The 26,355-nt window shown below is 32.2% G+C and overlaps 1 protein-coding gene across 1 annotated transcript in view; it reads left to right on the top strand.

The window, feature by feature from the left end:
* The window catches only part of LOC126880069 (beta-1,4-galactosyltransferase 7), a 34,200-nt gene extending 9,427 nt beyond the window's left edge, over positions 1-24,773 (top strand). The window contains exon 4 of the mRNA XM_050643728.1: positions 23,428-24,773. Within this exon, the coding sequence (XP_050499685.1) occupies positions 23,428-23,677 (250 nt within the window). The 3' untranslated portion in view covers positions 23,678-24,773. The remainder of the gene's footprint in view (positions 1-23,427) is intronic.
* Positions 24,774-26,355: the final 1,582 nt, after the last annotated feature.

The following is a 26,355-nucleotide window of genomic DNA, read 5'->3' as shown; positions in this document are numbered from 1 at the left end:
TGCAGCACATTTTAAGAATTTTTCCCAAGCTTATCCATCGAAAATGATTGTGGTATAAGTAAGACATCAGTGTGTTTTGTTTCTAACTCTTCCAAAAATGCTATGAATTCACAATGTTTAATCCTCGTTAACGAATAAAATTAACAATATTACTTATAATTGAAACTTTCTGACTTTGTCTACATGCAAAATATTTTTGAAAAATACCAGATGATTATGCAGTGAAATAATAATAAATCAATTCTGGAAATTGTTCATGAGCATAATATTTTTCTCAACATGCCAATATTTGTTCCTCTTAAATTTGGTGCTCTGTCAGTTTTTACACTTCTTATTAATTGCTTAAGAGGTAATTTATAATTTTCCAAAAAATTCCTGACTACTTCAAAAGTATCGTTTTCTGCTGTTTGAGATTTCATGGATTCCGTTGATAACATTTCTTTATAAATATCCAAATCGGTATTAATTCCTCGAGTAAATATTAATATAGTCGGTTCGCTAAACTCAGACGCAACTGGCTAGATATTTTAGTCGATATTTTTTTTTGTTTTTTGCCAATTTTGCAAAAATTGGCAAAATTACTAAATATTTAGTGATTATTAACTATTTAAAAATTATTTTTTGCCAATTTTGCTAAAATTGGCAAAATTACCGACTACAATATCTAGAAAGTTACGTCTGAGTTTAGCGAACAGACTATAACTGAGCTGTGTCAGTTCTATCAACACTTTCATCCAATAGAATTGAATACCACATCAAGTTAGTTTCTAAAATAGATTTCGGTTGATTTTGTATAATTTTATTCATTATTTTAAGTCTTCAGACGACAGTCTTTCGCTATAAGCTCATATTTTTGAATTTTTGTTGTTCTTTTGGACATGAAATTCCTCTTGCTTTAACTAAACAATCTTTTATAAATTCACCATTGAGAATGGTTTGTTCTCTTTAATTAATTTTTGGCTAATTAAAATTTTTTTTATGTTTAGATCTAAAATGACGTTTTATGTTATATTTATTTACTTATTACATTACTACTAACAATAACTAAAAAACAATCATTCTTTAAATAAAAATAATTCACTTTTTCTGAGGGCCGCAGAAAAATCTCTAAAGGGCCGCATGCGGCCCGCGTGCCGCACTTTGCCCACCCCTGGGCTATAGGGTATGGTTTGTAAAGGTACATTGACGGAGTAAAGATCATCTTTGAATCGGATCTTCGATCTACTTATTCTCAGTGGGTTTTATAGTAGGTAGTAACTGAATGTTTTGAATAATTTTTCAGAATAAGTCCGGACGAACCGGTTTGAAGAAGAAAAATATTGTCATTTTTTTTCATAAAATAAAAAGTTTATCCCTATTTTGCAGATTTTTTTTAATGAACAATTAGCTTAATAATGCCAAGGTAATCTAAGATAATCTCTCTGATATATTGCTTTTTGAGAACTACCGCGAACATTTATAATAAAATGTACATTGTGCTTTATCATGATAACAGAAAACAGTTAAAAATATAATCTATACAGAGAATAATATCTTTATTTGATATTGCATTTAAATAATTTGAGATAATGTTGATATCATTAAAAATAATAAAATTTTGATGCACCTAATAATGTCCTACTTTTGCACAACTTTAAGAGATATATTGCACAATATTGTCTGTCTTTTTTAAAATTTGGAAATTAACAGCAGCATATACAACAGACAAAGCATTATGTATAATGACTAATTACAGTAATATTCAAATTGTAGAAACCTATTAAGAGATTCCTGCGATGTGTCATGGGAAAAGTACCACATTAATAGAAATATCAACTCGCTTTGAAATCGGAAGTCGTTATATAAATTTATTTCTTATTAAAATATTTTCACAAATTTTTCCGATCTGTTTCACGTTTGTAATGAAAAGAATAATAGTGCTTGTCAATAATAGGGCAGTCAATGAGGGTATTTGGCTCCGAATTCCATCCTACTACATCGATTTACTTGATATTTTCAAAGTAAGTAGGGAATAGCTCAAGAAACAAAGGCTACCCTATGCCGAGTGCTCTTTTATCTTGGGGGTGGTTCCCACCCCTTCTCGGGGGGTGAAAAATGTTTTGGTTAAAATAGCCACGGAAGAGGCTAGAGAACCTAATTTTAAGCAAAAACTGTTCTATAATTATTTTTTGAAAACTCAATACTTTTTAAGTTATTCGTGGTTGAAAATTGGCCGTTTTCATTGAAAAATGACACCTTTTCGGACGGATTTTTGCGAATACCTTAAAAACTATGCATCTAACAAAAAAACTATATAAAATATTTCTGTAGGTTATAAAAAAACAAAGAGATTCGTTCCTTCATAAATCTTCTAGTTAAAATACAAAGAGGGATATGGTAGGTAAGAAGAGTTTGTTTTTTGCTGCATGCTCAAATCGGTGTATTCAACTTGAAATAACAGAGAAACTGTCGATTTTAGGTATATAATGATTCTAATAACTTTTGTAGTGCTTGAAAAGACCTTTAAATGAGTAATACTAAATGTCGATTTTATTTAAACTAAGCGAGATATTCTGCAAAAAGTTGATGACTAATGTATTTTAAGAAGAAATGAGAAGTATATTTAACCCCTCATCCATCAGAATTTAAATACATCGTTTTCCTTCTACAATACTTTTTATTATAGTGTTATTTCTATGTTCAAAAAGTTGGTTAAAATAGTTTTTGAAAAAAATAAGATCAAATTATATAGCGCATTTTTAAATTTTCTTAAAAATCTTCATTTTCCTCCATGTAACTCGAAAAAGATAAGAGATACGAAAAGAAGATACCACTCAAAATTGTAGATAAAAATTTTCTTTTTATTTTCCATTACTGTATCTCTTATCATTTTCAAGTTACATGGAGAAAAAGGAAGATTTTTAAGAAAATTTAAAAATGCGCTCTATAATTTGATCTTTTTTTTTTCAAAAACCATTCATTTTATACTCGTTCAACTTTTTGTACATAGAAATTACACTATAATAAAAGGTATTGTGGAAGGAAAACGATGCATTTACATTTTTGTGTATGGGGGTTAAAATTACTTCTCATTTTTTCTTAAAATACAGTAGTTATCAATTTTGTTTGCAGCATATATCGCTTAGTTTTAATGTAATGGACCTTTAATATAGCTCATTTTAAAGGTATTTTCAAGCACTACAAAAGGTATTAGTAGCATTATACACCTAAAATTGACCGTTTCTCTGTTATTTCAAGTTGAATACACCAATTTGAGAATGTACCAAAAAACAAACTATTTTCACCTACCATATATCTTTTTGTATTATAACTAGAAGATTTATGAAGGCAAGTGTCTCTTAATTTTTTTATAACCTACAAAAATGTTTAATATAGTTTTTTTAGTTAGATGCATAGTTTTTAAGGTATTCGAAAAAAACCGTTCGAAAAGGTACCTATTATGTTTCAATGAAAATGGCCAATTTTCAACCACGAATATCTCAAAAAGTATTGAGTTTTCAAAAAAAAATGATAGAAGAGGTTTTGCTTAGAATTAGGTTATCTAGCGAAATTCGTGGTAACTTTAACCAAAAAATTTTCCACCCCTTAGAAGGGGTGGGAACCACCCCCAAGATAAAAGCACACATCGGCATAGGGTAGACTTTGAATTAGGAGATAAGTAGCGGCTAGGCCCAAAATTTCATTAAAATCCATGCAGTAGGATAGAATTCGGAGGTAATATCCTATTCTTGCTCCCATTGACTGGCGTATAAGTATTACTATGGTTTCAACATATTTTGGCCTCAAAACTTCCCAGAACAATTATAGTGCCGTCTATAAAACATTAATAATACCAGTGCGAACATATAGAGCAGAAACGTGGTCACTTGTACAGAAACACCAAAAACTGCTTAAACGTTTCGAGTGAAAAATCCTAAGAACGCATGGAAGAATAAAAGAGCAAGTGCAAGAGCACACTTTCACATGTTTCTTTTGTAGCTGTCAATAGGGATCATCCACTATTCGAAAATACTTTTTCCAAAAATAATCTCGACATTTTCTCTAATAGACCTCGTACTGGAAAACCTTATTACATACAAATAAGATAAATTTTAAATGAATTTGATGCAACAATTCCAGACGTGTTTCACTGTAACATCCAACATCCAACTTAATGGTTAATAGGGGTCTACCCCAAAATCCCGACAGCCAAAATACCGACGGCCAAAATATCAACACGCCAGAATCCAGACAGGTTTGATAAGTTCCTGTTTAACATATAATTACATTATTTATTTCTGGTTTTTTGTTTGTGGCCATCTGTTTTTTATTTTTTGTTACTAAACAAAAGTATTTACCATTTAATATGAACTAATTTTCTAAATAAAATTTCTAACATGGGTATGTGAATTAAATTATTTTTTTTGCCAATATAGTCTAATAATATAATGTATAATCAAATCCTGAATTCAAGTTTACTTTCATATAATAGATATAATAATGTCACTTACAACCTTCCATTTCAGTAAGTATAGCTTTTATATTATAAAATGAAGTGTTTAATGATATTTTCTTTTAAAATATACAGTGCGTCCATAAAGTAACGCATAAACTCATTATTTCGTAAACCGGCGACATCAAGGAAAAATCCCGAAACAGGTCGATTTTTATTTTTAAATTCCAATTTTTCGGCATATATATCATACTAATGACGTCATCCATCTGGGCGTGATGACGTAATCAATGATTTTTTTAAATGAGAATAGGGGTCATGTGATAGCTCATTTGAAAGAGTATTCAATTCTCTATTCACTAATATAAACATTAACATAATTATTTATACAAGGTGTTCAAAAAAACATTTTTTTAATTAAAATAATTGAGACAAAAAGAAGAATGTATGTAATTTATTTAATTCAAAATACTTTTTACTGTTGTCAGAAAACAGGAAAAAAATGTTTATTAGACAAATACATATTATTTTTCGCTTAAATTCAATGTTATAGCTGCCACCCACCTGTCTCTTGGCCGTTTGAACATTTCGTTTAAGCGAAAATCAATGTTTATTTGTCAAATAAAATTTTTTTCTGTTTACTGACAGTAGTAAAATGTATTTTGAATTAGATAAATTACATAATATATTCTTCTTTTTGTCTCAGTTATTTTAATTAAAAAATGTTTTTTGAACACCCTGTATAAATAATTATGTTAATGTTTATATTATTGGATAAAGAATTGAATACCCTTTCAAATGAGCTATCACATGACCCCTATTATCATTAAAAAAATCATCGATTACGTCATCACGCCCAGATGGATGACGTCACTAGAATGATATGTATGCTAAAAAATCGTAATTTAAAAATAAAAATCAACCAGTTTCGGGATTTTGCCTTATAGTCGCCGGTTTTCGAAATAACGAATTTATGCGTTACTTTATGGACGCACTGTATAATAATTAGTACCCGTACTTATTAGTAAGTAATTAATTTTTCAATTTCAATACTCTATAATATGATTTGGTATTGCATTTGAAAAGGAAACAATAAATATTCAAAATGTAGTGGTCGGGATTTTTGCTTATGCGAGGATTGTTGCTTGTCGGGGTTTTGGCCTGTCGGGATTCTGGTGTGTCGGGATTCTGACGTGTCGGTATTTTGGCCGTCGGGATTTTGACTGTCGGGATTTTGGGCGCCACCGGGTTAATAGACATCCCAAATTGCAACACCTCTTTAATAGAGTTCTCCAAAAATACACCAACACCTTACTAATAAAAAACAAACTGAACGAGATTCGTGAATGAGACTACCTAAACTGCACAAACATCTTCACCGAGGCCTGTAAATTTAATGATGGTATTGGTTGTGCATTTGTTACTCCAAATCTGCTTTTGAAATTAAAACTACCGCCTAGTTCAAGCGTTTTCACCGCTGAACTATTTGCTCTGTATCGCGCCCTAAAACACGCAAACCTCGTAAATATTTCAAAACCTCTGTTTCTCACCGACTCGCTCAGCTCTCTTCTTGCAATGCAGCATCTGTATCCTAAAAATCCTTTAGAGAAACAGGCAAAATTTACATCGTCATTCGAATTGATAGGGAACACCAAAAACTCTTCTACGGCGCATTAAAACAACTCAGACAAAAAAAAGAGCACACGATGCCGAATATAAAAGACAAGAATGGAAACGTACTAACAGAAGAAAAACAAATAATGGAAAGATGGAGAGAACATTTCAAAGAGCTAACTCATGCAGACACGAACAACTTAGGGGAGATACAAGAAAGGAATGAAGAACAACAAGTGGAATCCATAACAAGAGAGGAATTAGAGAAAGCAATAGAAAGAGTAAAATTGGGCAAAGCACCAGGCAAGGATCAATCACCCCGGAAATGATAAAATCCATGGGGACAGAGGGAATGGATAGCATGAAAGAACTAATGAATGATATCATACATAGAGCAGAATTACCAAAGGACTGGAAGAAAGACATTATATTACCAATACACAAAAAGGGAGACAAGAGAAACTGTAATAATTACCGAGGTATCACCATATCAAGTATCCCTGGGAAGGTATTCGCAAGAATAATAGAGACAAGAATAAAAACCCAAATAGAAACAATTATGGAAGACACAGAGTGTGGATTCAGGAAGGACAGAAGGACGAAGGACCTAATATTCACATTAAGACAAGTAAGTGAGAAGGTAATCAAGAAGAATAGAGAGATACATATGTGCTTCATTGACCTGGAAAAGGCGTTTGACAGAATCCGAAGGACGGACGTATGGAAGACACATGGAAGAAAGGAGAGTCGACAGACACATATAATAGAAGTAATAAAGGATATGTACAAAAATAATACAAATACAGTAAGAACCAATAACGAGGAATCCAGAGAATTTACTACAAGTCAAGGCGTCAAACAGGGATGCGTGCTGAGTCCACTGCTATTCTCGGTGGTACTGGATGAAGCGATAAAGAAAGCGAAGAGAAGAAAGAGAATTAGGATACTGGCAAATGAAACAGACTCAATTATCGGAGCTACTATTTGCAGACGACATGGTATTGATAGCAGAAAACAGAGAAGACTTACAGAACAATCTTGAAATCCTAGAAGAAGAACTGTCAAACATAAATATGAAAATTAATACAGAGAAAGCAAAAACAATGATAATTTCAAATACGAGGAAGACACACGCAATAGAATTAGACGGGAAACATCCAGAGCAAGTGGAATATTTTAAATACCTAGGAGTAATAATCGAATCAAATGGTAAACAAGACATGGAAATAAACGAGAGAATAGGACGAACAGGAAGCTTATTTAACGCTATGAAAACAACATTTTTGGGGAAAAAAGAGATACCGGAGAAAGTAAAAACGGCAGTCGTTAAATCAGTAGTTAGAACAACAATCATGTATAGCAGCGAGACATGGACATTGACGGGGAGACAAAAATCCAGACTCAATGCTATGGAAATGAGGTTCCTAAGGAAAATAGCAAACAGAAAGAGGACAGACAAAATACGAAAGGAAACAATTAGACAAAATCTAAAACTAGAACCAATCAATGACAAAATAGTGGAGGGACAACTTATATGGTTCGGGCACGTGTGTAGAATGTCGAACGAGAGGCTAACAAAACGAGTGTTTGAAACTAGAGTGAAGGGGAAAAACAAAAGAGGAAGACCAAGAGTTATGTGGGTAGATGAAATCAGGAAAGAAGTCGAGAAGAAGGGATTGTCATTGGAAAGTGCAAGAAACCTAACGCAAGATCGGAAAGCATGGAGACTACAATGCCAAACTCAACTCCACCAGCCTTACGCCTAAAGGTAGAACGGCTTAGGACTAAGTAAGTAAGTAAGTCATTCGAATTGACCGATCGCTAAACATATTCTCCAGGTTTAGCCCCGTTGGACCATTTTTGTTTCCAAACTAGGATGCACCGAACACTGGCTTATTTTTGCACAATAAGAGTTATATTGAGCAATACTGTGAGTTCTGTTTATTTTTTTTTACTTTTTAATTTTTTTTAATTACTATCAGAGTATACATAAAGAATACATGGACTAATTACAGTAATATTCAGATTGCAGAAAAACCTATTAAGGAATCCTGTAATGTGTCATAGGAATAATACCACAATTAATAGAAATATAAATTGAATTTTAAATCGGAAGTCGTTTATTTTCCGATTTGAGTGAAAGTTAACGTTAATAAAGAATTTATTTTTACATTTACGAGGGACGTTTGACATTAATCTAGCTTTCTTTCGATGATACGTCACTGTTGGTTGATGAACCATGAGTCATTGATCCGCTGTGAGCGGTGATTTGAACAATATCCTGAATATATGTCCTAATGTTGGACACTATAATGTTGTCTGGCTGATGCTGGACAACATAAATTGGTGCTGGTGTTCCCAGAATTTATTGTTTATATCAGTTCTTCTTTCCCGATTTATTTTTGGGTTACATGTTTTATTACAGAATGATGACTGCGTTCTGTGACGAAAGGATTTTTGAAATTCACATATATTATTTGAAAAGGCGTAAAGCAACAGCTAGTGTGTACTATGCAGCTCTATTGAACAACTTCAATGTCGATTTTGGGAAAAAAATACTCGTTTGTATCGCAAAAAATACTTTTTTCTACGGCCGTGCTAAAAGAGCCACTTTCACACACGCATTTCGTTTCCGAAAGTTGCACTTTCCCGCACGGCGTGCGTGAAAGTAAATTTTCCCGCACGGCGTGCGGAAAAGTAAAATACCTTGTAATATGGCATTATAATATATTATAATACATGCATACATATAATAGTGTGTGTGTGTGTGAAAAAATGGCTTGGATGCGAGTCCGTTAGCCACATATTTTTATTTTATTTTTACATACATATAATACATAAACTAATATTTAGATATTATTTACTAATTTATTTCAAAGGCTATAGCGGGATAAGATGGTCAAAATTGCACCAGGCTCGATTCAGTTTTGGGTTTTGCCATTCGAAAATATATAATTGAAAACTCACTCAGCCAAATTTTCAAGTCCCTAGGTCCTCCGGGGGGTCCGCTATGGAAAAAAACGTGTTTTTTTGAAAACATTTTTTTTCAGACGCTGTATTGCTCCAAAAAATCTGAAAAAATTAACAAATGCGTATCTTAACAACACAAAGCTGCCTGATTTTTTTTTCAGATTTTTAGCTTTAAAATTGAGCGCAGAAAAATTTTTTGAAATTTTCAAAAAAATTTTAGGTTATGTTGTAAATTTTTCGCCAACTTTAAAATATCTTTGTTTTGTGTATTTTTTTCCATTCTTTCGAATGGCATAGGCCATATTATCATTTTCGACGTGGAAAATATCTAAAAATCGAAAAAACTGTTTTTTTTTTTGCATTTTCTGAAGTTTTTCACTCATAAACTCAACAACATACAGCTAAATTAATCATCATTTACATTTTTATATGTATTGTTACATTTACAATAAAAATCAGCTATTAGAACTTATTTTTTTCCTACAGCATGCTCAAAAACCCCTCACCCTCAACCCCCACCTGTTTTTACTAAATAGCCTCAGAAATCAGTAAAAAAATATAATTCTTTTAACGTTTAAAAAATTAATATTTTGTTATTCTCGATAGAATGTAATACAATTAATACTTAAATAAATTATTTTTTTGTTTTGCACGATTGTTTGAATTTCATATAATAATATCGTACCATTAAGGGTACCCTGCCATAGGCTTATAAAAAAAATCAATAAATTAATTTTTTTAACGTTTTAACGTTTAAAAAATAAAAATTTTGTAGTATTCAATAGAAAATGTTGCCCCTTTATAAAAATGCTTGTTGCGATTGTGATTTTAAAAGCGCGCTAAGGTTAAAAAAGCTCGGCACTTTGGTGCCGTACGCAAGGAAGCGCTTCTGTCACGTTTTTGGAAAAAACTCGGGATAAACCAGTCCTCAAGTACCCGCCGTCGAAGCGACTAACTACTTACGTAATAAAAATATTTTTAAAATAATAAAATAAGAAAATCTACGGTTTCGTTTTGATTAAAAAATAACAGGATCCCCAGGAGCTAGGTGTTTTGGAAAAAAACGTGTTTTTTTGAAAAAAATATTTTTAGACGCTGTATTGCTGCAAAAAATCTGAAAAAAATTAATGAAGGCGTATCTTAACAATACAAAGCAGCCTGATTTTTTTTTCAGATTTTTAGCTTCAAAATTAAGCACAGGAAATTTTTTTGAAATTTTCAAAAAATTTTAGGCTATGTTGGAAATTTTTCGCCAACTTATATAGGCATCATTATCATTTTCGACGTGGAAAATACATAAAAATCGAAAAAACTTTTTTTTTCTGAAGGTTTTGACTCATAACCTCAACAACATAAAGCTAAATTAATCATAATTTACCTTTTTGTATGTATTTTTATCTTTACCATCAAAATCAGCTAATAAAACTTTTTTTTTAATAAATAGCCTCAAAAATCAGTCAAAAAATAACTTTTTCAACGTTTAAAAAATTAAAATTTTGTTGTTATCGATAGAATGTAATACAATTAATACTTAAATAAGTGATTTATTTGCACGATTATTTGAATTTCATATATAATAATATCGTTCCATTAAGGGTATCCTGCTATAGGCTTATAAAAAAATCAATAAATTATTTTTTTTAACGTTTAAAAAATAAAATGTTTGTAGTGTTCGATACAAAAAAACCACTCCTCAAGTACTGCCGTCGAAGTAACTAACTACTTACGTAATAAAAATCGTGTTATTAAACGTTAATGAGGAATTATTATATAAATAAATTACTAAATTATTTGAATTATTTAATTGCTTAAATAGTGCAATCTAAAGAGTGCAGTGTTTAAAGGGATTAATAAATTAATTATTAAAAAGTTACTACGTACTCATGAAATTACAAAATTCAAATTAAATTTAACATACAGTATGATGCAAAGGAAATGAATAAATTCGTTATTTATTAAACTGTCGATTCTAAGAAAAAATCCCGAAAGAGGTCGATTTTTTAATTGTGATTTTTTGGCATATATCATACTAGTAGTGACGTCATCCATCTGGGCGCGATGACGTAATCGATGAATTTTTTTGATGAGAATTTCGGTTATTTGAAAAACCATAGTAGTAAAGAACTTTGGTTTGTATAATGGTATAAAATTTTATTAAAAAACTTTTAAAAAAGTGATCCAAGAACATCCAGAATGTTTTCGATCTAGTCAAATCATCTTCAGTGACATTCTGTGTAGTAATTGAAACTAGCCCACTAGTTGATATATAGTCTTTAAAATTACATAATTTTGTTAAAATAAAATTTTTATTAAAATTATACTTTTGGAATGACAAGTCAAGACGAGTGACATAGACCGAATTCCGTCTTGACCTCGAACTCGTTGTGACAACTACCCCTTCAGTTTTTCGAGCAGGGAAGCCATGCTGCTTTTGAGCTTTAGTAAAATCCATTAATATCGACATTGTGCCGCATTTCAAAAGTATAATTTTAATGTTGTTCTGAAGCTATTTCCTTTGGCATTTTTATGATTAACTAGGTATTTATATGGGAAGTTTTAATAAATAATTATGTAATTTTGAAGACTACATAATAATATATCAACTAGCGGGCTATAGTTTCAGTAACTAAACAGAATGTCACTGAAGAAGATCTGACTAGATAGAGAATGTTGTGATGTTTTTCTATAATCTATTTGGATGACTTTTTTAAAAGTTTTTTAATAGAATTTTATACCATTATACAAACCGAAGTTTTTTATTTCTGTGTAAGTTTTTTATTTATGGTACACAGCCAATCACTGGGACTTTTCTATAATTTGGTTATTCAAAAGGTTATTCAATTCTCTATTCAGTAGTATAAACATTACCATTAGTAGAAAGGACTAAATTTTCAATCTAATAGCACATAAAATAACATCAAAACTATTACTCCACATCCCACCAGATTGAAAACAATGGAAACATTACCCTTATTATTTATACAGAGTGACCAATTTTTTTTTTAAATAAATTAATTTACAAAAAAAATAATGTAATATATTTTACTTTCAGAAAAGGGAAAAAAATGTTTATTCGAAAAATAAACATTGCTTTTCGCTTAAATAAAATGTTCAAACTTCCAAGAGGCAGGTGGCTAGCAGGAGCTGGCTTAAACATTGAATTTAAGTGAAAAGCAGTGTTTATATCTCAAACATTTTCTTCTGTTTTCTAACAGCAGTAAAATATATTTTGAAGTAAATACATTACTTAAATTCTTCTTTTTATGTCAATTAATTTAATTCAAATTTTTTTGGTCACCCTGTATAAATAATTGTGTTAGTGTTTATATTAATGAATAGAGAACTGAATATCCTTTGAAATGAGTTGCCACACTACCTATATTCTCATTTAAAAAATCATCTATTACGTCATCACGCCCAGATGGATGACGTCACTCGTATCACACTCGACCCGTTTCGGTATTTCTACAAAAGTCGCCAGTTTACGAAATAACGAATTTATTCCTTTCTTTGCACCATGCTATATATTAATTTGAATTTTGTAATTTCATGATTGTGTAGTAACTTTTTAATAATTAATTTATTAATCCCTTTAAACACTCTGCACTCTTTAGGTTGCACTATTTAATCAATTAAGTAATTCAAATAATTTAATAATTATTTATTTAAATAATAATTCCCAATTAACGTTTAATAAAAATTTTTTTTTATTTATTTTTTTAAATTTTTTTAATCAAAACGAAACCATAGATTTTCTTATTTTATTATTTAAAAAAAAATTATTACTTAAGTAGTTATGCCAAAAAAAAATAGTTTTTTCGATTTTTAGGTATTTTCCTCGTCGAAAATAATAATACAGCCTATGCCATTCGAAAGAATGGAAAAAAATACACAAAACAAAAATATTTTAAAGTTGGCGAAAAATTTACAACATAACCTAAAATTTTTTTGAAAATTTCGAAAATTTTTTCTGCGCTCAATTTTAAAGCTAAAAATCTGAAAAAAATCAGGCAGCTTTGTGTTGTTAAGATACGCATTCGTTAATTTTTTCAGATTTTTTGCAGCAATACAGCGTCTGGAAAAAAATGTTTTCAAAAAAACACGTTTTTTTCCATAGCGGACCCCCCGGTGCACCTAGGGACATGAAAATTTGGCTGAGTGAGTTTTCAATTATATATTTTCGAATGGCTAAACCCAAAACTGAATCGAGCCTGGTGCAATTTTGACCATCTTATCCCGCTATAGCCTTTATCTTATTGTGTTCATGTTTTAATGAAACTAGCGCGATAATTCGATCAAATAAAATTATTTTGACATAATATTTAAAAGTGAGACCAAATTACAATGGTTTTGAATCGTCGTCATGGAAACCAATATCGTCGTCGTGGTAACCCATTATATTGAAAGTTTGATTTTGACAACCTTGTCAAAGAATTAATTTGTGTATTTTCACTTCTAAATAAAAATTGATATAACTATTTTTTGTGGCTTTTTCCAAACGTACAGCCCTAGAAAAAATATTGTTCCTAAGTCATGCGGAAAGTGTCTTTCCCGCACTCGACTGCTTGCTCGAACTCCGGTATCGCGTCGTTCGGGTCAACGGCAGTCTCGTGCGTGAAAGTATCACTTTCCGCACTAGTTAGGAAAATAACTATTTAATTAATACCACACATCGTTGTACAGGCAAAATTACATTAATTATCATTCGAATTGATCGATCGTTAACCATATTCGCCAGATTTAGCCCCTTTGGACTATTTCTTGTTATCAAACTTAAAAAGGCTTGGAGGATGACGTTTTGCAATGAATGATGAGGTCATCGCCTAAATTCCACACTATTTTGAGGAATTAGAGTAAAATTAGTTTTCGAAGTGCAAAAAAGTTGGAACAGCGTCTTTAAGTGAATTGAATGAAAAAAATAACTTGATCTCAATGGTGAGACTTTTTACTGAATCTTACCCCACCGTAGCGAAAAGTGTATTACCTTTTGCCTAATTGGACATAGGTGAATATTTTTGAACTTCACGCGTATGCCCGAAAGCAGAGAAATGTCCTTCGATATTAACAAACTAGTGAACTTTTAGGGCAGCTGGTTCTAAGATTTATTTGGTCTGTTGTGCAAACGAGAAATAAAAGTGTTAAACGAACAAACCATTTATTAACAACGAGTTTAACACATGTGTTTCAATAAAATTGTGTTTTGACTGGGAAAGTTTTGGGGTAGTTCTGATTTCTTTCATTATAATATAATGAAATCCATATATTATATGGATTTTGGGCTGTTAAATCCGAATATGAGGTTTGCGGACAAAATTTCTTGCCGGGACATTGAAGAAATCGCGAAAAAAGCGAAAAATTTCAGCTTTTTTCCGCTTTTTTGCTCAAATCTCGAAAACTATTAACTTTTGGTAAATGGTCTGGTAACAGAAATTTAAGTACTTAAAATTATCTACAAATATCACTATTTACTTTTTTTTTCAGACGAACCGTTCGGTCTAAAGTACAAGTTGAAAATTGCCAATTTTTAACGGTCTCGGAAAAACCCACTTTTTCCATTCCAAAACTTTATTTTTTATTAGAATGCTGTCATTTGATAAATTTCTCCTAGTTTTCTGTACAAATAATAAATGTTAGTTCATATGTATGGTATGTCTCTTGTGACAGCTTCCATGAGTACATTCCGTCCTAAGAGACTGGGAATGTCACTGCTTTTCAGAGACCACAGAAGATCAGGCACATATGGAGTCACAGTTTCAGTTGGTGTGAACATTTCCTTCGGATCTGTTATCGTGATTTCTGATAAACCTTGAGGTTTTGTCCTTTTAAAATGAATTAGTTGAACAGCTCTCTGACTTCCATAAACCTCAGGCGCGGGTTTCTTTTTTATCCGAGGAATGGATTGCTTAGGAGCTACTGCATGTTTTGGTGCAATACAAGAAATACCACATATGACGTGAAAAGTGTGGAATTCGTCGATTGTATGTACGTTAAAATCAGTGTTATCGTACACCTGCTGTGTAAAGCACGGCAGGTCAATTTTCTGCGGATCGCCTGCGAATGCTGACACTTCCAGGCGAACAGCTTCTGTATAGGATGAACAAAACCCCAAAGAGGAAACTACATCAACCTATTTTCTTGAGCCGTACTTTTTGTAGAGAAAACGGCCAACCCTGCAAGGAATGGTGAGACCAACTATCTGGGCCTTACTGCCGCTACAAGACTTTGAGCAAGCGCGTTGCTTATCTGGAAGTGTCAGCAATCGCAGGCGATCCGCAGAAAATTGACCAGCCGTGCTTTACACAACGGTGTACGAAAACGCTGATTTAACCCTTTCTATGCCAGGCCCTAACTTGCATGTTGGTCTCTCAATCACAAAGGTTTTTTCATGTTTAGAGCCCCATTGCCTTATACAAACGTCGCATATAAATAAACAAATAAATGACCAAAACATGTTTTTTAATGAGTTTTTTTTAACCAACTTAAACGTTTTCTTTTCAAAAGTACTCATCAGAGAGCAAAACCAACTTGAAAAATGTAACTAACTTAAAAAAAAATAATGTTATGTAAATTAACATTAAAAGTTTTCTTTTGTGTGGTACTCTTCAAAACATGACACTACGCAAAGGCCGATTCCGCATCTTGCAGACATGTATCTCGATTCGCTTATTTTTGTTTCTGGTCTTTTCTGTGGCTACAAACGCTTCTAGCAGCTACCTATAAGCGTTGCCACCAGTGCTACAATATAGATATATCTAAAATATGTGAACAAATATATAGGGTGAGGCAGATAACTGGCCTATTAGAAATATCTCGAGAACTAAAGGCAACAGAATCATGAAAATTGGAATAAAGGGGTTTTGAAGGATGATCTATTAAATGAAAATATTTGCAACTTCCGGTTATACCGGAAGTTGCTTATAACTTCGTTTTTTTAAATGGGACACCCTGTATATTTTTACATTTTTGGATTCTCTTCGATGTCTTCTTTCTTAAAATATAAGGTTTTGTAATATTATACAGGGTATTTTAAAAGATAATTACGTTTTTTTATTAATTTCGTAGCAACATTCACACCCTGTAGAATTGTAGTAGTTTGACATCTAAACCTCTACTTACGTTCAAATGATTTTTAATATACTCTACTATTGTTAAGAATCATTAGTATAGCTAAATTTTTAATTTTAGTATACAGGGTTGGTCGAAACTCGGAATGAGTATTTTCTGAGTTTTCTTAAATGGAACACCCTGTATTTTTGTATTGTAGTGAAATGATATTTTATAGTACTTTTTTATTTCTTAAGCATTCCCTATATCTAACTGCTTTAATTTGTGAGTTATTGGTGATTCAAGCTAAACATTAATTGCAACAAAAAATACGTAAAATTTTATTAGGTTGGCCGTGAAAATACTCAATCCCAAATAATTTTTCAGAAATAAATACATATTAATCCAGACTGGTCCTTTCGAAATACCTACTTAGTTAAGATTGTTGGTGCGATTAACAATTAAGCACAAATTAAAGCAGTTAGGTATAGGGAATGCTTAAGAAATAAAAAAGTACCATAAAATATCATTTCATTACAATACTAAAATACAGGGTGTTCCATTTAAGAAAACTCAGAAAATACTCATTCCGAGTTTCGACCAACCCTGTATACTAAAATTAAAAATTTAGCTATACTAATGATTCTTAACAATAGTAGAGTATATTAAAAATCATTTGAACGTAAGTAGAGTTTTAGATGTCAAACTACTACAATTCTACAGGGTGTGAATGTTGCTACGAAATTAATAAAAAAACGTAATTATCTTTTAAAATACCCTGTATAATATTACAAAACTTTATATTTTAAGAAAGAAGACATCGAAGAAAATCCAAAAATGTAAAAATATACAGGGTGTCCCATTTAAAAAAACGAAGTTATAACCGGAATAACCGGAAGTTGCAAAGAGATGAAAATATTTTCATTTAATAGATCATCCTTCAAAACCCCCTTATTCCAATTTTCATGATTCTGTTGCCTTTAGTTCTCGAGATATTTCTAATAGGCCAGTTATCTGCCTCACCCTGTATACGGCAATGGGTCCGCATGGCCTGTCTTAGGTGCCAACATTTTGAGGCTTTGGGAACAATAATCTAACATTTTCGGACATATTTATACGGCATTGGGACACCGATGAGTCTAAAATTTTATAAGCAACGCATATTTTCGGCTTTGGTAAATTGAGATCATAACACCTTGACCGTATATATACGGCGGCTGGGAATACAGACCCATTTTTTCAAAAACATATATGCAGCGTTGGGACAGAAAGGATTAACGTACATACAATCGACGGATACCACACTCTTTACGTCATGGCTGGCATTTCTTGTATTGCACCAAAACATGCAATAGCTACTAACCAATAAATTCCTCGACTAAAAACTAAACCCGCACCTTAGGTTTATGGAAGTCAGAGAGCTGTTCAACTAATACATTTTGAAAGGACAAAACCTCAAGGTTTATCAGAAATCAAGATCCGAAGGAAATGTTCACACCAACTGAAACTGTGACTCCATCTGTGCCTGATCTTCTGTGGCTCTAAGGGAAAAAGAGACATTCTCGGTATTTTAGGATGGAATGGATTCATGGAAGCTGTGAGAAGAGACATACCATATTCATATTATGAACTAACATTTATTATTTGTACAGAAAACTAGGAGAAATTTATCAAATGACAGCACTCTAATAAAACTAAAGTTTTGGAATGTAAAAGGTGGGTTTTGCCGAGACCGTTAAAAATTGGCAATTTTCAACTTGCACTTTAGACCGAACGGTTCGTCTGAAAAAAAGTAAATAGTGATATTTGTAGATAATTTTAAGTGCTTTAATTTCTGTTAATAGATAATTTACTAAAAGTTAATAGTTTTCGAGATTTGAGCATAAACGCGGAAAAAAGCTGAAATTTTTCGATTTTCTCGCGATTTTTTCAATGTTCCAGCAAGAAATTTTGTCCGCAAGCCTCATATTCGGATTCAGCAGCCCAAAATCCATATATAATGAAAGAAATCAGAACTACCCCAAAACTTTCCCGCTAGGGAGCTCGTAGAGTACAAATTGACTGAATCAATGCACGGAATTAACAATTAATCGTCTTAGTAGCGAAAGAGAGTCTTTATTATACCCATTAGGTACCGTCTTAAAATTTAGAGTGCGTGGTAATTATTGCGAGCGGGAGAACAACAGAGCAACACACGAACTAGTCGCCTTGGACCCTGAGAATGGACTGCTAAAATTATATTCAAAATCACTGCATTAATATCTTAATTTACACTTTTCTGCCTGAAAAAGGGCGACACACATGTTTTTCTTAGGGCTCTATTAGTCTAGGTAACTGGTGGCGCAACTAGTGGGCCCACCAAATTGTTAGCACGGGCAACTGGTGGCCGAGAATAGTCACCAGCAAAAATAATAAAATGAATTGGAATTGGAAAAATAATCAAATGCAATTGGAAACTTGTTTGTTATCAATTTTACGAAAAAAAATTATTCTTCATAAAATGCTCTTATTAGTATAAAATATAATGGTAGGGGAGCCCAAGCGGGGATTTTTGCAGTTACTCGAGCGCGTCAGATTATCATATGGGGAGAAACGTGGTACCCTGCAGATGTACCTCTGCCATATATTGGCTCTTAACACAGGGGAGTTCGTTTAGGGGGGCCCGAAAAAAAGAAATCTATCCTTAAAAATACTCGAAATTGTCAGATTAAGATAAGGTAAGTTAAGTACATGCAAAACAGTGTATATTTAAAAAATCTGACGATTTGAGCGGGGCGTAAGGGAATTGGTGAGTCACAAAGTTTCACAAGAAAAAGGCGAATATTTCGCGAAATGAACGTCAGATCGAAAAACTAAAAACTACACGTTCAATATTTTTCAAAAATCTATCGATAGATACCAAACACGACCCCTCGCAGAGAGGGGTGGGGGGTAAATTTTAAATTTTAAATACAAATCCCGCGATATTTAGCAAAATAAACATCAGATCGAAAAACTGCAAAATACACTTATTTAATATTTTTGAAAAATATATCGAATGGTACCAAACGCGACCCCCCACGGAGGTGGGGTGGGGGGTTACTTTAAAATCTTAAATGGGAGCCCCCATTTTTTATTGCATATTTGAATTCTCTGCATAAAAATAAGCAACTTTTATTCGAAACATTTTTTCGAATTATGGATAGATGGCGCTATATTCGGAAAAAACGATTAATGGAAATGGAAAATTAAATTAAAAAATGGCAAGCGCCCGCTAAAATGGAAAATTTTACTTAACTTTTTTTGGTTTTAGGACCTAATAATCACAACCCAATAGGTCCCCAAAGCGCTCGAGTGACTGCACATTTAGCATACTTTGCTCCCCTACCATAAGATGCAACCATCAGATTAAAATTTTGTGAATTTTATACGAGGTATGTCAAAAAAGGTGAATTTCGCTTAAGAGTTAAGTATCCTTATATTAAACAATATCGAAAAATGTTTTATAAAAAGTTGTTCGGAATTAAAAGCTATGTTTGAATATGCAATTACATTCTTCTAATTGAAATATTATGAACTGTAAAGGTACTTTACTCTTGGACGAAATTCATATTTTTTAACATACCTCGTATAGAATTGATAAAAGTTTATATATTATGATTGCATCTTAGATTTTAGACCATATAAAGCTTTTTGTAAAAAATAACTTTTTTCGTAAAATTAATAATAAAATACTTATAGATATTTGTAATAAAATGATGTTGGGTATTGCATTTTTTTTTCAATTAGAATGATTTAATAAAATTAATGCGTCCCAAAACATAGTTTTTTTAATTCTTAACAACTTTTCATAATAACAATTTTCGATGTTGTGAAATCTAAAGGTACTTTACATACAATTTTCTTGACATACCTCGTATAACATAGACTATGCAGAGCATTTTATAAAGAATATTTTTTTTTCGTAAAATTGCTAAGAAAAAAGTTTCCCATATGGTTCCAAGTTACGCAGACATACTGTACCTATATATAGAAGCTCAATTTTTTTAAATTATCCGATTAACGTCACATTCGGATTCAGCATAATTAAAAACAATATAGAAACATTTTTGATCAAGGTAAAGTGATGAATTCACCGATATTTCTAAAATATAAAAAGAGCTTTTATTGTTTAAACAATGAATAAACAATTAACGGCTAAATCTGCGAGAAGAACTTTTTAATATAGCATACGTATAAATCAACAAAAAAGGTTTTAGAAAAATATACGCTTGTTAATAGAAAATATAGAAGTTAATAGAAAAGGAATACGAAGCACTCGATTACAATACAAATGAACTAGTGGTGGCCGACACCAGTTGCTCAGTCTAATAGGGTCCATATAACATAATGCCCTGGCTTGGTGGCACCACCAGACCCGGTTACCCGGCTGGTGGACTGGTTCGGCCACCAGATCGACAACAATTTCTGGTGGCGCAACCAGTTGCCGTAGTCTAATAGGTCTCATTTACTTAAATGCTCCGTGACGTCATGAGTCACTGGTGGAGCAACTTGGTGGCGTCACCAGTTGCCTAATATAATAGCGGCCTTAGTTCGCAAGGCTAGAATGTCTCTTCTAATAGCAACCACATGTGCGTTATCTTTTGTGCCTACATAACACAAACTTTTGAGAGAACTAAAATATATATACTAATAGAGATTATCCCAAAAATTTACAAGAAAGATTTACATAAAGCGAATTAATTTAACTGTTGTTTTCACAACACTCAATACGAAAAAAACAAGTATATGGTTAGTCCATAAGCGCGAAATATTGAATACACGACTTTTGGTTAATCAACAACCAATGCAATACTAGATTCTATGTATTTTCTACGTTATTATATCGAGCAGAGGTTTTCGATGATTCTTTAAGTAAACTCGAGGCCTTCGAGATGTACTGTTACAGACGCATTTTAAGGATTTCATGGATGGATCGTGTGACTAATGTTGAGGTTCTACGTAGAATGGGCAAGGAATGCGGGATTGTTAACGCAATATCGATGAGAGGAAACTAGAATATCTTGGCCATGTTATGAGGAATGAACAGAGGTATGGCTTGTTGCAACTCATTATTCAGGGCAGTAGAGATGTTAGATGTTGAAAAAGTATGTATTCGTTACAAAGTACTCGTTACTTACGAATACCGAAAGTAACGATTACTATACAGAGAGGCAAATCGTTACTTTGATTACTCTGATTACTTCGTTACTTCGCTACTAATCGTATCAGAGCGAGTAACGACTATTGTATCTACTTTGATTACTTCGTACCAATCGTATCATAGCGAGTAACGACAATTCTATCAACAACCTTATCACTTGATAGAAACAGTATCACTTGATTACTTTCTACCAATCGTATCCCAGCGAGTACCGGATGGGACCGGTATTTTACGAGTGTTATCGAATATCGTTATCGGTATGAAGCGTTTTAAGGGTGTGAGGGTGAGGACTGAGAAATACGATTATCGATATGATTACCGGTAGTCAAATACACAAGTAACAAAAGTAATCATCAAATCATTTTTATCCCTTAACCAGATCGGTGAAGGTCGTTGTTATATGGGAATACCTATACAAAATACCTAACTACTGAGAAATACGATTCTCGATATGATTACTGGTATGTACTCAAATACAAAAGTAATCATAGTAATCAAAGTAACGAATACTGTAAATGATTACTTTATACAAACGTAACGATTTGTAACGAGTACTCGAAAGTAACTATAATCAACATCACTACAGGGCAGGGTATTTGGAAAGAGGAGACCAGGGAGAAGAAGAATATCTTGGCTTCAAAATCTGAGAAAGTGGTTCATACATCTACAATTGGACTATTCCGAATAACAGTAAGCAAAATTAGGATAGCCATGCTGACAGCCAACATCCGGAGCGGACAGGCACTGTAAGAAGAAAAAAAGAAAGTTTCTAGTCCAAGTACATGCCCTGTCCACCTTAGTTGTTGGTGGTTTTCACACTTTATAATTTCAAAATTTCACCTTGTATTTCATAATAGACCGTACATGATGTAGTTCGTTGAGATCAGGTTAAGAGGATCGGTACGTATTTTCGGCTGCAATGCTGTTCAAATGGGGATTCATTTTTTTCGAATCCTGAGAAAACTAATAAGTGTTTTTGAAAAATGTAAACGCAGAATGAAAGATCACGTTATTAGCGAGGGCCGAAAGTCCCTGAGAACTTCTATAATGTTTATTTTAATAAGTTACAGGGGTGAAAAGCTAAGAGAAAATTTAGTGTGATTTTTAATTTCAAATATATCATTCAAAATAAACTTCTTATTTATTCTAAGGGACTTTCGGCCCTCGGTAATAATTTAGTCTTTCATTCTGCGTTTAAATTTTTCAAAAATATTTATTGGTTTTTTCTGGATTCGAAAAAAATAAACACAATGCCGTGGTAATATTTTCCAAATCTATCTTTGTCTTACAACGCACTCAGCCGAATATAATATTGTCAGCATATATTGTCAGTCAGACACGGACAATCAGTGACAATTTTAAATATTTGACATTGCATCGGGAATATGTTAAGTTATTGATTAAATATTATTGATATATAATGTATTTGATAAATAATTGATTTAAGACGTGAACTTAATAAAAAGTTATTTATTGTGTATTATTTGTGGAAGATCCAAGCAGAGAATACATCAGGATAATATATTCTGTGATCCAAGTATTTTGTTAAAGATGTTCAAAATTGTAAGCGTTCCATAACAATATATTATTAAAAAATCACTTTAACACTTTTTCTCTTTTTTCGATTGAGTATTAGTCTTTGTTGTACAAATAAATTATTACAATCACTGAATACATAGTTAGTGAAAAAATTATCACATTTATTAACTGAATTAATAATTTGCAATTATAAAAATAACAGTTATCCAAGAACATTCAAAACCCATCTCTTTAAATTAATGATGACATTTTCAAGTAGAATGACATTCTAGTAATGTTTACATATCCATACCAGTGTGAATTTTACTACAGTGTAATTTGCCGTGTAAAGACAGAAAAAGTAGGGATACACGTAAAATATTTGCGAATTATGTACCCATAGCCTTAAGGAGCTTTTAAAAATATACAGGGTGTTCCCTTACAAATAAAACTTATGGACTATACTAAGCTTGCGTGGATCACCCTGTACATTTAAATTCATCTTTAGTAATCGCATATTTATGTATAAAACTCGACCGATCCTAGCGTTTTTATATATTTTTTTAACAAGGACAGAAATTATTTTATTCCATAAGTGATTTCATATTATATTACGTAAAAATATATCTTAAGTATTTTGATTTTTGATACGAACGATTTTTTGCAGGCACATTCACGGTAAAGAACGGAAAAGAGACGCAGTAAAGTGCTATAACCAACGCGAAGTAACAAGACGCAGAGACCGCCAAACGGGCTTGCATGACGTCAAATACGAAGTCGTGAGTAGAAAACATATGGAAATAGAGGGCGCTCCTGTACTTGTAATGAACATTAAGTTGTACTGCAATCACACTGCAACGCCATGGTGCGATTGCACAAAGAAGACTGAAACCAATTCTGTTAAGCAAAAAACATGATACCAAAACTTTAGAGGTTTTGAGAAAGTTAATAAACCGAGTGATGTTTAGATTATTGAGCAATCTAAAATCTAAGAGAGGGGAATGAACGGTGTAGTACATGATATAATGAAACCGAAGATATGACACCACGCAGCTCCTGTCAAATGTCAAGTGACGTCAATACGTGACGATCCCGACATTTTTGTCATTTGTTGTTGTTTGTTTCTGATATTTATGTAACAGGTTAAACATTTGGAAAAACTGGTTGTCAGAAACGAGTTCAATTGCCTCTACAATACCTCCTTATAGAAAATAATTCTAAATATGACCATCATTATATAGCTATTTCTCAATTAGAACAAAATGAGATCGATACTGAAATAATCTCACAGAATGGTGATGACCATAAAAGAATCGGTAGATATGGAAACAGGAAGATATAACCTAAGAAATTGTGATCAAACTAAAAATCCTTCACACAAATTTCCACTGCAGAACAAGTTACAGATGTGATGACCAAACCTCTAACGAAAATAAGATTCCACATACTCTCAAAGACGGGACTGATGAAGATGCGAAAAACCTTTTTAATAACGGAAAGTATTGAAATTTAGTAGGTAAAGGTTTTTCTCATTGGATTCAGTGAATGTCATAATTACGTTAGTGTGATAATAATTTTAATGAAAACATCACTATTTTAAGTGCACATTTGCCTATTTTGTCTTCAATAAATCCATTACTTTATCACTACGTTTCGTAAAAAGAAATTTAACATAAATAATCCGTAATTTTGTTACCACAATGCTTCCACTCTTCGTGTTATCCATAGGTTATTTCAAATTGGCGCCGCTAACTAGTCACGTATTGACGTCATGCGCAGAACCGAACGAATTTGAAACACTTTGGTGTCATATCTCCTAAATTTATTGTATCATGGGTGTAGTATTGAAATTGTTTTTTTTGTATTTTATATATTGTTTTCTATATATACATTTTATATACGTATTTCCAGTAATGAAGGTTTTTAAAAAATTCTGTATTATTTTAAAAATTTAAATTTGTTTTTAACATTAATTTCAATGTTATCGGAATTTAATAAAGAATGCCATTTTTATTTTTATTTTTACTTTAAACCTGAGTTTTTTAATAATCCTAGACAAATATAAAATACTCTAATACAATTCTAGAAGTTCTAAGCCGGTGGTTTCTGGTAGTCTGGTAATAGACGCTGTAGGCTGCGTACAGCGTCACGCTGTAATTGTTCATTTTTGTTACTTTTAATAAACTTTGAAGGACAAAAACTATCTTACAACCGAAAATAGTTAAAAAAGAGTATGTAATTCTAAAACAAATTCAAATTATGGGGTGAATTGAGAAGTGACCACCGACTTAGCCGGTTGTCTCCAATAGACGCCGTAGGTTGCTTACAGCGTGTATTGGAGACCATCGACTAAGTGAATATCAAAGTTGCGTCAGATCTAGTCGGTCACCAATAGACGAGATATTAGCAATAACTGCAATCAAAATTAGACTCTTACAGAGGACGAAACATTGCAAGCAATTAACAAATTGAACACATCGGACTCTTATAGTGGGCACAAACATAGACGAAACATTGCAATCAATTAACAACTTGAACGCAAAAGTTCCAGGCTCCGGACAATATACTAGCATACTGGCTGAACTCCTTAAGTACGGAGGAAAAACTTAAAATAGACAAATACACAAAATAATAACACTTACATGGAACGAAGAAAAAATACCAACAAAATGGCACGAAAGTGTAATAATCCTCATCCATAAAAAACTAGACAAAACAAAGTGCTTTAATTATAGAGGCATCTCTACTTAATACGTCATAATAAAATCTTATCGAACATCCTATTAAGTAGGATAACACCGTTTGTAGAAAATTTCATAAGGGAATACCAAGCCGGCTTCAGAAAAAATATATCGACCATAGATCAGATTTTTACTCTAAGGCAGCTGCTTGAAAAGGGGTGGGAATTTAATAGAACTATCCATAATATCTGCATAAATTTTCGACAAGCGTACACCAGCATTAACATGGAACAGATGTAGTCCAGGGCGCATCTGTTTTGAGATGGACGTTGAGAAATGACTCAAATTTTTTTGCATAAATTGCTTGAAAATAAATCAAATAATAATATTTGAGTTATCCTCCCTCTCAAAAAGGTCCGGAACATTGTTTAAATAATCAAAATGTCAAAAAATTAAGGAAAAATTCGATTTTTGTTTTCGTTTTTTGATTATAACTGTAAAAGTGTTCATTTTCGAGAAAAGTTTTACTGACATAAAAGTTGTGTAATTAAATTTCCTACAATATAAAATTAGTGAAAAATTTTAAAAATGGTCACCCTTGTTGCAAAATAGCAATAATTGCGAAAAAACAATACAAAAACAAGTATTCGCATTTTACGTTTTTCAACCATTTATGCTATACTTAGGATCTTCATATTTCACCCAGAAAAACTCTATGATACAGTAAAACAATACTGTAAATTTTATTAAGATCGGTTTAATAGATTTTGCAAAATAAATTTTGCAATCCAGCTTTCGCAAAAAAAATTCATTTTTTCAAAATGTTACAGGACTGAAAATAAAGCAGATAGCAAGTTAAATTTTTTTTGCTTATAGAAGTGTACTATACCTTTCATTTGCAATTTGCAAAATTA

The sequence above is a fragment of the Diabrotica virgifera genome, chromosome 2, assembly GCF_917563875.1.
Source record: "Diabrotica virgifera virgifera chromosome 2, PGI_DIABVI_V3a".
NCBI classification, from domain to species: domain Eukaryota; kingdom Metazoa; phylum Arthropoda; class Insecta; order Coleoptera; family Chrysomelidae; genus Diabrotica; species Diabrotica virgifera.
Note: the sequence above shows the minus strand (reverse complement) of the source record. Positions and strands in the feature narration are given on the sequence as shown.